This window comes from Nothobranchius furzeri, chromosome 16, assembly GCF_043380555.1.
Source record: "Nothobranchius furzeri strain GRZ-AD chromosome 16, NfurGRZ-RIMD1, whole genome shotgun sequence".
NCBI classification, from domain to species: Eukaryota; Metazoa; Chordata; class Actinopteri; order Cyprinodontiformes; family Nothobranchiidae; genus Nothobranchius; species Nothobranchius furzeri.
Window position 1 is genome coordinate 3,685,664 of NC_091756.1, and position 13,965 is coordinate 3,699,628.

Below are 13,965 nucleotides of genomic sequence, written 5' to 3' on the forward strand. Positions count from 1 at the left end.
CTGCACGTCACCCTCCAATATGGCGAGACCTCGCTCCAGATGCACGCGCTGGTGGACTCGGGGGCCGCTGACAATTTTATGGATGTGGATCTGGCTGAACGCCTACGGATCCCCACTACCCCCTTGGAGAGGGTTGTACCAGTGACCACGGTGGACGGCAGGCCCCTCCAGCCTTACCCTGTCCAAAACCGAACGCAGTCTCTCCAGATGACAGTCCAGGGCCACCGGGAGACCCTCCATTTCCTGATTATCCGTGCTCCCTCCTCTCCTCTAATCCTGGGGTTTCCCTGGCTCCGCCTCCACGACCCACGTATCTCCTGGTCCCAAGCTCGCCTTCTGGAATGGGGGGCCCAGTGCCGGACCCACCTCTCTCCTCCTCCACCTCGACCTGACTGCCCGGAAGGTGGATCCGGTTCAGCGCCACCCAATCTGCCACCGCCCTATCGGGATCTGGCAACGGTGTTCGATAAGCAGCGAGCCACCGCACTGCCGCCTCACCGTCCATACGACATGGAGATCAAGCTCCAGCCAGGAACCATTCCACCCCGGGGGCGCCTTTTTTCTCTCTCCCCCGCCGAGTCCAGAGCTATGGAGGACTATATCGACCAGGCCCTCCAGCAGGGTTTCATCCGACCCTCGTCGTCCCCAGGTGCTGCAGGCTTCTTCTTTGTGAGGAAAAAGGAGGGTGATCTCCGCCCCTGTATTGACTACAGAGGACTGAACAAGATCACAGTCAGAGATCGCCATCCTCTGCCGCTCCTCACGTCCGCCCTGGATGCCATTTCCCAGGCGCGGATTTTCACCAAGCTGGACCTCCGGAGCGCCTACAACCTGGTCCGTATCAAAGCTGGAGATGAGTGGAAGACGGCGTTCATCACCCCCACCGGTCACTGGGAGTACCAGGTCATGCCCTTCGGACTGTGCAATAGCCCCGCCGTTTTCCAACGCTTCATCAATGATGTCCTCCGTGACATGTTGGGACGGTGGGTGTTTGCCTACCTGGACGACATCCTGATATACTCCAAGTCTGAGGCTGAACACCACCACCATGTTCGCGCGGTCCTGACCCGGCTCCTGGACAACAACCTGTTCTGCAAGCCCGAGAAGTGCTCCTTCCACCAGAGGTCCGTTTCATTCCTGGGCTACCTGATCTCGGATCAGGGTCTAACCATGGACCCTCAGAAAGTCCAGGCAGTTAAGGACTGGCCCATACCTACCAGCCTAAAGCAACTGCAGAGTTTTCTGGGTTTCTGCAACTTCTACCGTCGATTTATCAAAGACTTTAGCACCATTGTAGCACCTCTCACTTCTCTCACCCGACCGAGCCCTCCTGGTCAACCGTTCCGGCTCACCCCAGACGCCGTTCGGGCCTTCCACTACCTAGTCGCTCGTTTCACATCGGCTCCTATCCTGCGCCACCCGGACCAGGCAGTCCCTTTTGTGGTCGAGGTCGACGCCTCGGATGTCGGCGCCGGCGCCATCCTGTCCCAAGGCGGCCCCGACGACAGGCTACATCCCTGCGCCTACTTCTCCAGGAAGTTCTCCACCACCCAGCAGAAGTACGGTGTGGGGGATCGTGAACTGCTAGCCATAAAATGGGCGTTGGAGGAATGGAGGCAGTGGCTTCTGGGCACCACTCAGCCGTTCACCATCTGGACTGACCACCAGAACCTAACCCACATCCGGTCCGCCAAGCAGTTAAATCCTCGCCAGGCACGCTGGGCCCTCTTCTTCGAACCCTACGAGTTCCATCTCGCTTATCGCCCCGGGACAAAGAACCAGAAGGCGGACGCCCTCTCCCGCCAGTTCACCCATTCAGCGCCCACGTCCGAGCCGGCGCCCATCCTCCCGGAGCACCGTTTTGTGGCCCACCTTGGGTGGCCGTTGGAGGAGGCCATCCAAAACGCCCTCCAGGGTGACCCAGCGCCACCAGAGACCCCCGCCGGTCGGCTCTACGTCCCCTCGGCCTGTCGCAGTGAAGCGTTGTCCTGGGCCCACTCATCACGCCTGTCTGGTCACGCAGGCTTCTCTCGGACTCTCAGGTTCCTTAAACGGGCTCTCTGGTGGCCACGCATGGAGAGGGATGTTAAGGAATACACGAGCGCTTGTGACGTCTGCGCCCGCTCTAAGGCATCCACCCAGGCTCCGGTTGGCACCCTCAGACCTCTTCCGGTGCCCAGCCGCCCCTGGTCCCATGTGGGGCTGGACTTTGTCACGGATCTCTCGCCGGTCAATGACCTCGACACCATCCTGACGGTCACTGACCGGTTTTCCAAGGCTGTTCACTTCATCACCCTCCCGGGCCTCCCCTCGGCCCGACGCACTGCAGAACTGTTTCTGGAGAACGTGGTGCGCCTCCACGGGTTCCCGGTAGACGTGGTCTCGGATCGTGGTCCCCAGTTCACGGCCCGTTTCTGGAAAGCCTTCTGCCATCTAGTGGGAGCCTCTGTCAGCCTGTCTTCGGGCTACCACCCACAGACCAATGGTCAAACGGAGCGGGCAAACCAACAGTTGGGCCGGTACCGCCGCTGCTTTGTTTCGGTGCAGCCCTCGCAGTGGCCTAAGTACCTCCTCTGGGCGGAGCTGTCTCGTAATCTCCACACCTCCTCGGCCACTCAGATGTTCCCTTTCGAGGTCTGCTATGGCTATCAGCCCCCGGTCTTTGCCCACCAGGAACCCGAAGTCGCGGTGCCGGCCGCTCAATCCCTGGTGAGGCGCTGCAAAAATGCATGGATCAAGGCGCGGGCCTCCATCACCCGGGCCAACGCCCGTTACTCCCGCCAACACCTCCGCAGGCACCGCCCGGGCCCCTCCTATGCTCCAGGGGACAGGGTCTGGGTGTCCATGGCAGGCCTCCGGGTCCGTGCTGGTTCCAGGAAGCTCGCTCCCCGGTTCCTCGGACCCTACCCCGTGCAGAAGGTAATCAACCCGGACACGTACCGGCTGCGGCTGCCTACAAGCCTTCGCGTCCATCCCACCTTCCACACCTCCCGGCTCAAACCTTATGTGGAATCCTCACTCCTGCCGCCTCGGGCTCCGGCGCCTCCGCCGGCCCGCTTCCTTGACGGTGAGCCCATCTACACCGTCCGGCGCATTCTGGACGCTCGCCGCCGGGGTCGGGGTTGGCAGTACCTTGTGGATTGGGCGGACTACGGCCCAGAGGAACGCTCCTGGGAGCCGGCCCGCTCCATCTTGGACCCTGCCCTCATCTCGGACTTCTGGGCCCACCGAGGTGGCCCGGGGACTTCTGGAGCCGTCCCTGGACCGGGGGGTCCTGTCAGAGTCCAAGCCCCCAGGCCGGCGTCTCCCAGCTGACCGGCTTCTGTCTCGGATCATTACCCAGCATGCCCCTCGAGGGGATTCCCTCCACGTTGCACCTGCGTCATCCATGTCTATATATGGAAGACGCCACACCGGCTCATCACTCAGTCATCGTTCCACCGTGTTCCATGATCAGAGTATTCAGAAGCTAAGACAGTTAAACCTCCACCTTTCTAACTCAGACCTCATCCTCCCGTCAGCCTTTTCAGCATCGCTTGCAGCCAGCAGTCTCTAATAAAAGCTCTTACTCCCGAACCCAGTCTTCGAGTCTGACAGGGGGCTGTGCAGCTTCAATGAAAAGAGGCTGCCACATGTACTAAATAACCACCAACACCCTGATCAAACCGGGGTGGAGGGTTCAAAACCTACACAGTCGCCACCAAAGAAAAGGAACTCCTTTAGCTTTGATTACGACACACATTGTTGTGGCATTGCGTCGATAAGCTTCTGCAGTGTCACCAGATTTGTTTCCATCCAGTGTTGCATTAGGTAGAGCAGGCTGTCCAGTAATCAGAAGGTTGCAGGTTCAATCCCGGGTCCGACCAGGGAATGCTATTATTGTGTCCTTGGGCAAGACACCCAACCCACCCTGCCTGCTGGTGGTGGTCGGAGGGACCGGTGGCGCCAGTGCTCGTCAGTGCGCCCCAAGGCAGCTGTGGCAACATGGTATCTCATCCCCATTAGCGTGTGAATGTGTGAATGACTGATTGTGTTGTTAAGCGCCTTGGGGGGCTGTAGCACCATAAGAAGGTGCTATACTGCTTCCTGAACCACTCTTTCACTATTTGAGCCTGATGAATCCTGGCATTGTCATCTTGGAATATGGCCTTTCCATCAGGGAAGGTGGAATAACCCGGTCACTCAGGACATTCAGCCAAAGGGAACCCATTAGAGGACGCCAAGCCCGGAGCCCCCCAGCCCTGCACAGTCGTAGCTTTTTAAATCCAAATTTCTGGTACATTTGTTTGATTTTACAAAGGTTAAAACGCCCCATTACAACAATAAGCTAACTGCTAAAAACATTAGTACTCTGAAAGCTATTTGCGCTGAAGACACATGAAAACAGTATGGCTGTGTTCTTAAGTTAATGTTCAATAAAACATTCCGTAAACCTTACCTGTTAGAAAGTGATCACTAGCATAGCCCGCATCAGCTCCTCCTGTTTTAGCCATTTACTCATCCACTTCTGCCATCTTCTTTCAGTATGTTTTTGTAAATTAGGACACAAAATAAATGTTTGTGCAAATTAGAGCAACTGTAACAACCGTAAACAGCCCAGAATGTGGGTTTGCTGCTCGGTGAACCAAGTAAATAGGGTCCTGAGCAGCGGCCGTTACTGATGGTGTTCCTTCTTTGTGAAGTTTTGGAAGACCATGAGGTGGCTTCTCCTGGATAGAGTCTGTATGTAGTAAAATGTGCTGTCCATTACTTTGTGCTTTAGCAATTTCTGTAAATGCTCGGTGATTTTCTTCTTGTATCCACTTGTTGGGTCCCTCTTCAGTGCGTCATACGTGATGCTGTCACTCAGAATAGTGGGGAATCTGTTGAATTCAGAATAAGCATACAGTGTCCCTTGTCTGTAGGTAAGGGACTTTGGTCTTTGCTGAGGGAGGGGACGGCTTCTCTTTCTTGTGGGGAACAGATTAGAAAGAGGAGTCTTCACATAAAACTTCATTTATATGTCTCTGTCATCTCCACGAGGGAGAGCTGCACAGAGACGTTTTGCTCTCAGGCTTCTCCAGCTCTAGGGGAGTGTTGCAAAGCAATTCCCCACCTGGACACCAGAGGGTGTAGCGCTGTTCTGGGGTATCCTGCCGTGTATACGGTCCAAAATAAGGCGTTTACCATTGTATGTGTGTTTTTTTTATTTTTAACCCTCTGGAGTCAATTTGCATGATGCTGCGCTGGTCGCATAACTCCTGTTATTATGCAACTAGGAAACCACTTAGCATCATGATTACAGCTTGTTTTGACAAAAGGGGCTTAAAACTAAATAAAAGTGGTGAGTGAAATCCTGCCGACGGAGCTCTCTGTCGGCTCTCGCTGCTTTTCACCGTAAACTAGGACTCGGGAGTCAGGAAGAAAAAAGACCAAGCTCATCCTGTAGGCTGAGATAAGAATCAGATCACCCAATCACAAATTAACTCATAAGTTCACCCAATCACAAATTAACTCATAAGTTCACCCAATCACAAATTAACTCATAAGTTCACCCAATCACAAATTAACTCATAATTTCACCCAATCACAAATTAACTCATAAGTTCACCCAATCACAAATTAACTCATAAGTTCACCCAATCACAAAATCACTCATAAGTTCACCCAATCACAAATTAACTCATAAGTTCACCCAATCACAAACTAACTCATAAGTTCACCCAATCACAAAATCACTCATAAGTTCACCCAATCACAAAATCACTCATAAATTCACCCAATCACGAAATCACTCATAAGTTCACCCAATCACAAAATCACTCATAAATTCACCCAATCACGAAATAACTCATAATTAGTTCACTCAATCACAAAATCACTCATAAGTTCACCCAATCACAAAATCACTCATAAATTCACCCAATCACGAAATAACTCATAATTAGTTCACTCAATCACAAAATCACTCATAAGTTCACTCAATCACAAAATCACTCATAAGTTCACCCAATCACGAAATCACTCGTAAGTTCACCCAATCACGAAATCACTCATAAGTTCACCCAATCACAAATTAACTCATAAGTTCACCCAATCACAAATTAACTCATAAGTTCACCCAATCACAAAATCACTCATAAGTTCACCCAATCACAAAATCACTCATAAGTTCACCCAATCACAAAATCACTCATAAATTCACCCAATCACGAAATAACTCATAATTAGTTCACTCAATCACAAAATCACTCATAAGTTCACCCAATCACGAAATCACTCGTAAGTTCACCCAATCACAAAATCACTCATAAATTCACCCAATCACGAAATCACTCATAAGTTCACTCAATCACAAAATCACTCATAAGTTCACCCAATCACGAAATCACTCATAAATTCACCCAATCACGAAATCACTCATAAGTTCACTCAATCACAAAATCACTCATAAGTTCACCCAATCACGAAATCACTCATAAATTCACCCAATCACGAAATAACTCATAAGTTCACCCAATCACAAAATCACTCATAAATTCACCCAATCACGAAATAACTCATAATTAGTTCACTCAATCACAAAATCACTCATAAGTTCACCCAGTGACAAAATCACTCATAAGTTCACCCAATCACGAAATAACTCATAATTAGTTCACTCAATCACAAAATCACTCATAAGTTCACCCAATCACGAAATAACTCATAATTAGTTCACTCAATCACAAAATCACTCATAAGTTCACCCAATCACGAAATAACTCATAATTAGTTCACTCAATCACAAAATCACTCATAAGTTCACCCAATCACAAAATCACTCAAAAGTTCACCCCATCACAAAATCACTCATAAGTTCACCCAATCACGAAATAACTCATAATTAGTTCACTCAATCACAAAATCACTCATAAGTTCACCCAATCACAAAATCACTCAAAAGTTCACCCCATCACAAAATCACTCATAAGTTCACCCAATCACGAAATAACTCATAATTAGTTCACTCAATCACAAAATCACTCATAAGTTCACCCAATCACGAAATAACTCATAATTAGTTCACTCAATCACAAAATCACTCATAAGTTCACCCCATCACAAAATCACTCATAAGTTCACCCAGTCACAAAATCACTCAAAAGTTCACCCCATCACAAAATCACGTAAAAGTTCACCCCATCACAAAATAACTCATAAGTTCACCCAATCACAAAATCACTCATAAATTCACCCAATCACGAAATAACTCATAATTAGTTCACTCAATCACAAAATAACTCATAAGTTCACCCAATCACGAAATAACTCATAATTAGTTCACTCAATCACAAAATCACTCATAAGTTCACCCAGTGACAAAATCACTCATAAGTTCACCCAATCACGAAATAACTCATAATTAGTTCACTCAATCACAAAATCACTCATAAGTTCACCCAGTGACAAAATCACTCATAAGTTCACCCAATCACGAAATAACTCATAATTAGTTCACTCAATCACAAAATCACTCATAAGTTCACCCCATCACAAAATCACTCATAAGTTCACCCAATCACAAAATCACTCAAAAGTTCACCCCATCACAAAATCACTCATAAGTTCACCCAGTCACAAAATCACTCAAAAGTTCACCCCATCACAAAATCACTCATAAGTTCACCCAGTCACAAAATCACGTAAAAGTTCACCCCATCACAAAATCACTCATAAGTTCACCCAGTCACAAAATCACGTAAAAGTTCACCCCATCACAAAATCACTCATAAGTTCCCCTAATCACAAAATCACTCATAATTAGTTCACCCACTCACAAAATCCCTCATAAGTTCACCCAATCACCAAATAACTCACAATTAGTTGATAACTCATAGGCTTACCCAATCACAAAATCGCTCATAATTGGTTCACCCAATCACAAAATCACTCGTAATTGGTTCACCCAATCACAAAATCACTCATTATTGGTTCACCCAATCACAAAATCACTCATAATTGGTTCACCCAATCACAAAATAGCTCATAACTAGTTCACTCAATCACAAAATAACTCATAATTAGTTCACCCAATCACAACATCACTCATTAGTTCACCCAACCACAAAATCATTCATAAGTTCACTCAATCACAAAATCACTCATAAGTTCACCCACTCACAAAATCACTCATAAATAGTTCACCCAATCACAAAATAACTCATAATTTCACCCAGTCACAAAATCACTCATAATTAGTTCACCCAATCACAAAATCACTCATAAGTTCACCCAATCACAAACTAACACATAATTAGTTCACGCAATCACAAAATCACTCATAAGTTCACCCAATCACAAAATCACTCATAATTAGTTCACCCAATCACAAAATAACTCATAATTTCACCCAATCACAAAATCACTCATAATTAGTTCACCCAATCACAAAATCACTCATAAGTTCACCCAATCACAAACTAACACATAATTAGTTCACGCAATCACAAAATCACTCATAAGTTCACCCAATCACAAAATCACTCATAATTAGTTCACCCAATCACAAAATAACTCATAATTTCACCCAGTCACAAAATCACTCATAATTAGTTCACCCAATCACAAAATCACTCATAAGTTCACCCAATCACAAACTAACACATAATTAGTTCACGCAATCACAAAATCACTCATAAGTTCACCCAATCACTAAATAACTCATAATTAGTTCACTCAATCACAAAATCACTCATAAGTTCACCCAATCACAAACTAACACATAATTAGTTCACTCAATCACAAAATCACTCATAAGTTCACCCAATGACAAACTAACACATAATTAGTTCACCCAGTCACAAAATCACTCATAAGTTCACCCAATCACAAAATCATGCATAAATGGTTGCTAGGTGCAGGCAGGGAAAACTTTCTGCTTCAGGGTGTGTGCCCCATGCTGCTTCCAGGTGAACAAATTCAGGAAGGACACCCACTGGATTTGAAAACCCTCTGGTGTTCCCCTTGTGTGTTACCCCGGTAACGACAGCGGAACGTCACCGCTTCTTATAGAATCCATTATGATCTATGGAGTGTTTCAAACCCGCTAAAGATAGGATCGGGATATACTTTTGCAGGGAGCTGCTTCTGGGATGCATCCATTTCTGCAGTTAACATAGGGCTAGACAGGAAATCACACACTGCTTCAGTGTAAAGTCCCCGGTAATTTTCAAAATAAAAGAACTGCAGCAATGCAATTTCATATATATATCAAAATAATAATAAATATATCAAAAGGGCCCAGCGGGCATAGCTCATCTCCATAAGTCTTATTGAGCCCACAGAACCAGTTGGGCCACAACGCTATACTCATAGAATCTGGGGTTACAATACGTAATACCAGCGTTCTATTTCGTATAGCTCCGTCCTTTAAGCCATCGCCTATTGGATTAAAGGCGGAGCCAGATATAGTCAATGCCACACTGGTTCAGAACTAAACCTGAGCGGACTCAGAGGCTTCAGCCCAACAAACCTCTACAGCTGTCGGCGGGCGTAAACATGAGAGAACAGCTGGAGGACACGATGGCAGCATATGATCAGCGTATAGCTGATGAGAATCAACCCCAAGGTTACCTAGCAACCGCTGGGAGAGAAGCTGTCACAAACGAGAGGACACAATGTGACATAATGTAAGGACATGTCAACGCGGGTGTTTAAGAACACAAGCACGACAAAAACTAAACTGCAAAGTTCCTGATCAGAACTTTCAGCAAAAGCTGTGATTAAGCTGAACCGTGGCTTAGCACCACATTAGTGGCGAGGCTGGTGGACACAGCTCTGAGGTAAAAACGCACAAGTGAGATGGAGAAGACCATGAAGACGCCATGCATATGTCTGCTACAGACATTCCAGCTGGCAATACCACAGAGGAAGAAACCGCTTGATTAGCAAGTGCTTTTAATCTGTCTGGAGTGTCCGAGCCAGATGAAGCATGGGCACTTGTGATGACGTCACACAGCCAATGTGAAAGGCGCTGAGATGACAGAGCTTGCCCTATGGAACAATCACTGTGGAGTGCGCAGCTGAGCTGTGCAAGAGACTAGAGTCTGAGCGCACACACTGGTCACAGCAGGTGGGATGCAGCATCTCGCTCTGACACATGAGGGGAAGGAGAACCCCACCAGAGAAATGGTTCAGGACCTGAAAGAGCTTGTGATGCTCTTTGGGGTAGAACGCTGGGTTGGGTCAGAAACCGGCTGAACCCCCATCATTCCTGATCCTGAGACAAGATGGCGAGACAGAAAGAGAAGTTAGGTCACTAACTGTCTGAATTAATGTCAGATCCAGCATCTGTGCAGTTTTGAGGGACAAAACCTTTATTGGAACCTGGTCCAAAGGTTCAAAGGGAGCCCGGGACATCCCGTGCAGAACCACAGCCAGACTTCAGTGCGGAGTCACACGTTTGTGTGTCAGCATCTGTACGAAGACAGAATGCCGGCTACTGGGCAGGAGAGGGGATCAAAGTTTCACTCCTCACATAAGCACTGAAACGCGGCCCATGTTGAAGAATATGAGACCACTGTGGATGAAATGCGAGCATTCTGAATGGTCTGGATCGTGTCGAGTGATAGACCAAGAGACACTGAACGCAACCGTTCAGCAGCCAAACCCACAATTGTTGATCCAGGATTGGTGGGTGTCTGATGGCTCCGCCTGCTTGCAGGAGTACATCCTCCCTCCAAAACAGGTGCCACAGATGCGCTGTCACCAACAGCTGCAGTTCCGGAAACCAAGGAGCTGCGCTGCATTGAGGGGCTACCAGAATAACTGATAGCTGCTCCTGCCCAATTCATACCAAGAGGCGAGAATCAAAGGAACCATGAAAAAACGTAGAAGCCTGAGCCATGATTTGTGAGCTAAGGCATCCTTACCGAACAGGAGACAATCTTGTGTGCCGAAAGAGAACCACAGTCTGCAGTGTGTTCTCGCGAGACGCAAGCAGATCCACGGCCGCATCCCCGAAACTCTCTCAATCGGAGACACGAGAAGTGATGTGGGCCACCTCTGGACATGATGTCTGCTTCAACATTCAAAATGTCCGGGATGCTAAACGCTTTTACAGACAGAGGGTGTGTCTGAGCCCAGCACAGAAGCGTTCTGGCTACCCTCAGAAGCGCAGCTGAGCGAACCCCACCCTGGTGACTTGGTTGTCCGAGTGAAGAACAACATTGCGGATTGGAGAAGAGGCGCAGAGTGGAGAATCACTTTGTGGATCATCAGGACTTCTAACACATTTAGGTGTGCATGAATTCATGGAGGCCAGCTGTCGCCCACTGAATCGGACAAGCATGTAGCTCCCGCCCATCCTGACAGAAATGCGTCTGTAAAGATTGAGACATGGGAGGCCACGCAGCCAAGCAAGATTCCTCTTCTCAGGGTCTGGGGACTCCCCAATGTTGCAGATCCCTCCTCACCGAGGGAGAAAAGGGCAACATACGACTCTTGTGGTGGATCGGGCGAACCTTGAGACGTCTGAACCAACGCTGCATGCGTCTCATCACGCCCCTCAATCTAAGGACTGTCAGAGCTGTCACGGAGCGATGTAAGCGCATGTGCCTGAACATCCCAGTTAAGTCCATAATTTGGGACTGTGCTTTTTCTTGATCTCGGAGTTCAGTTCCACTCCCAAGAAAGTGATCACCTGAGAAGGAGTCACCAAACTTTTCTCCCTGTTTATGGAGAACCCAAACCCGATGTTCTGCCAGCGTCTGCGAGTCTGCATCGGACCTGGGGCAGGTCAGGAGCAGGAGATCATCTAGAAAGAGGATTCTCATGCCCTTGGTGTGTAGGGGTTTGAGCGCCACCTTGAGGCACATGGTGCAAGGGAGTACCCGAAAAGGAAGTATGTTGTACTGGTACTGAGCTCCGATGAAGGAGAAATGCAGGAATCTCCTGGGTTCTGGGATCACCGGAATATGAAAGTAGGCATCTCTCAGATCGATGCAGGTGAACCAATCACCTGGATGCACATAAACGAAAACTGATGGTACGCTGGCGTAAGAGTTTTACTGCCAACAGCTTAGTGAAGGAAGTGTGTTCCTTGTTAGCGCGTCGTCCCTTAGCCCTTCAATGATTGGTTAAGGGGATGGGATTAATCCAATGGGAGATGGCTTAAGGGGCGGAGCTGTACGAAATAGAACCAGACATTTTGATCAATGTAGGACTCCCCCAGACAGAGGGTGATAAGTAGACATGGTCACCCTAATTTAATGGCCACGGTTGATTGATGTAGTTATTGAACTCAGTTCGGACGAACACACACACACACACACACACACACTGGGCTGTACTCACCGAGGTTATGTGTTTCTTCAGCTCAGCAGGGACATTTTGGGATGCAGAGAAGGCACATCGAACTGAACTGAAACCACCCAGAATCCCGTTGCAGCACAGTGAATGTTTAAAAAGGTAATCCAAGGGAGTTCTAAACTGCATTCGGTCATTTCTGCCTTTGATTTCCTTGTTTTGTACTTCTAACATTGGCGCTAAACTAAAGGCTTGCTAGCTAAAACGTTAGCTTAACAATTGAGTTGCCGGATCCTTTCAGAATAAGACCGGCTCAAATGAAGCTCTGTGAAACGACCAGCTGCGCCTCCGTGCTGTGAACCTGTTCCCGGCTTCACAGTCAATCAGGTAAGCAACTTATGAAGCTAACGTCCCAGAGATGGAGATCTGTGGCTGCAAGGCAGAGGAGCGGACGCAACATCACCATGGCAACGCTTCCGGCTTCAGAGAACCTCATTTCTTTTAATTATATATATTAAATGTTGTAGATGAGTGTTTCCACTGACCATTCCACTGTAGGAGTGTCGCAGTAAGACAGCATGTCCATACAGCAGGGTGCGATGTCCACCACTCTGAGCAGTCTGAGACACAGAAAACAAGAGAATAAAATCACAAAAAATGTATTATCATAATGTAACAATAACTATAGCAAGTAAACTTCAAAGTAAATGTACACAGTCTAATTTTCATGCCAGCCTTTGAAATGTACTTTCACGTCAAATGATTTTAATAATAAGAGCAGAATGGGCTTATTATTGCTTATTTACTGCAATCCTTTTCAGTTAAATATATTCACTTAGTTGTTTCATTCGTAAAGGGATATCCCACTAAAAATGATTTTTGGTCTATTGACATTTTTCCCAGAGTTAAATAAGTGGGAAAGATCCATTCACTTACTGTGTTTTATGCTAAGCTAAAGCTAAAGGAGAACAGCCAGGTCAGGAGAATGACTGAGCCCCACTTATCTAACTCTGTCATCCGACCAAATGTCAAAGCCAAAGACAAGCTTGTGGATGGTAAACGTCTGTATTTGGATAGCACGTTCTTAGGGTTCTACAACCCCCCAAGGTGCTTCACAACACAATCAGTCACACACTGGTGAGGATGAACTACGACGTAGCCACAGCTGCCCTGGTGCACACTGACAGAGGCGAGGCCTGCCCACTTGCACCGCCGGTACCTCTGACCACCACCAGAAGCCAAGGCCCAAGGACACAACAGCAGCTTCCTCTGGTCGGAGCTGGAATCGAACCTGCAACCTTCCGATTACTGGACAAGCCGCTATACCTGCTAAGCTACTGCTGTCCCTTACAGAAACGTTTTTAATGGCTGCACTAGTGATGCATGAATTAATTTTGTCACCATAATCTGAAAAAACAAATTCATTAAGCTCTTTGCACTAAATAGATCTCAGTAGCTTTATTCTTGACATTTTCAGTCCCTTCCAGAATGAACCGTTTCAGGGCTCTATCACTTTCATGCAAATAAGTTGATGCTGCCATATCCAGAGCAGAAGGCTCCCTATGCAACAACGGTTAAGGGGAGTTTCTACACTAATTTACCTTATTGTGACATCACAAAAAGGGACATTTTGAAACAGCTCTAAGAGGCTAATGACCCCTGAATTGTTTACTGAGGCAGTATACGCACCGATAAAAG

At 47.6% G+C, this 13,965-nt stretch overlaps 1 protein-coding gene across 3 annotated transcripts in view; it reads right to left on the reverse strand.

Annotated features, from left to right (window-relative positions):
- The window catches only part of ryr2a (ryanodine receptor 2a (cardiac)), a 710,821-nt gene that overhangs the window by 653,820 nt on the left and 43,036 nt on the right, over positions 1-13,965 (reverse strand). For all 3 annotated transcript variants that reach the window (XM_070545357.1, XM_070545356.1, XM_070545355.1), the window contains exon 4: positions 12,813-12,887. In XM_070545357.1, coding sequence (XP_070401458.1) covers positions 12,813-12,887 — 75 coding nt within the window. The remainder of the gene's footprint in view (positions 1-12,812; positions 12,888-13,965) is intronic.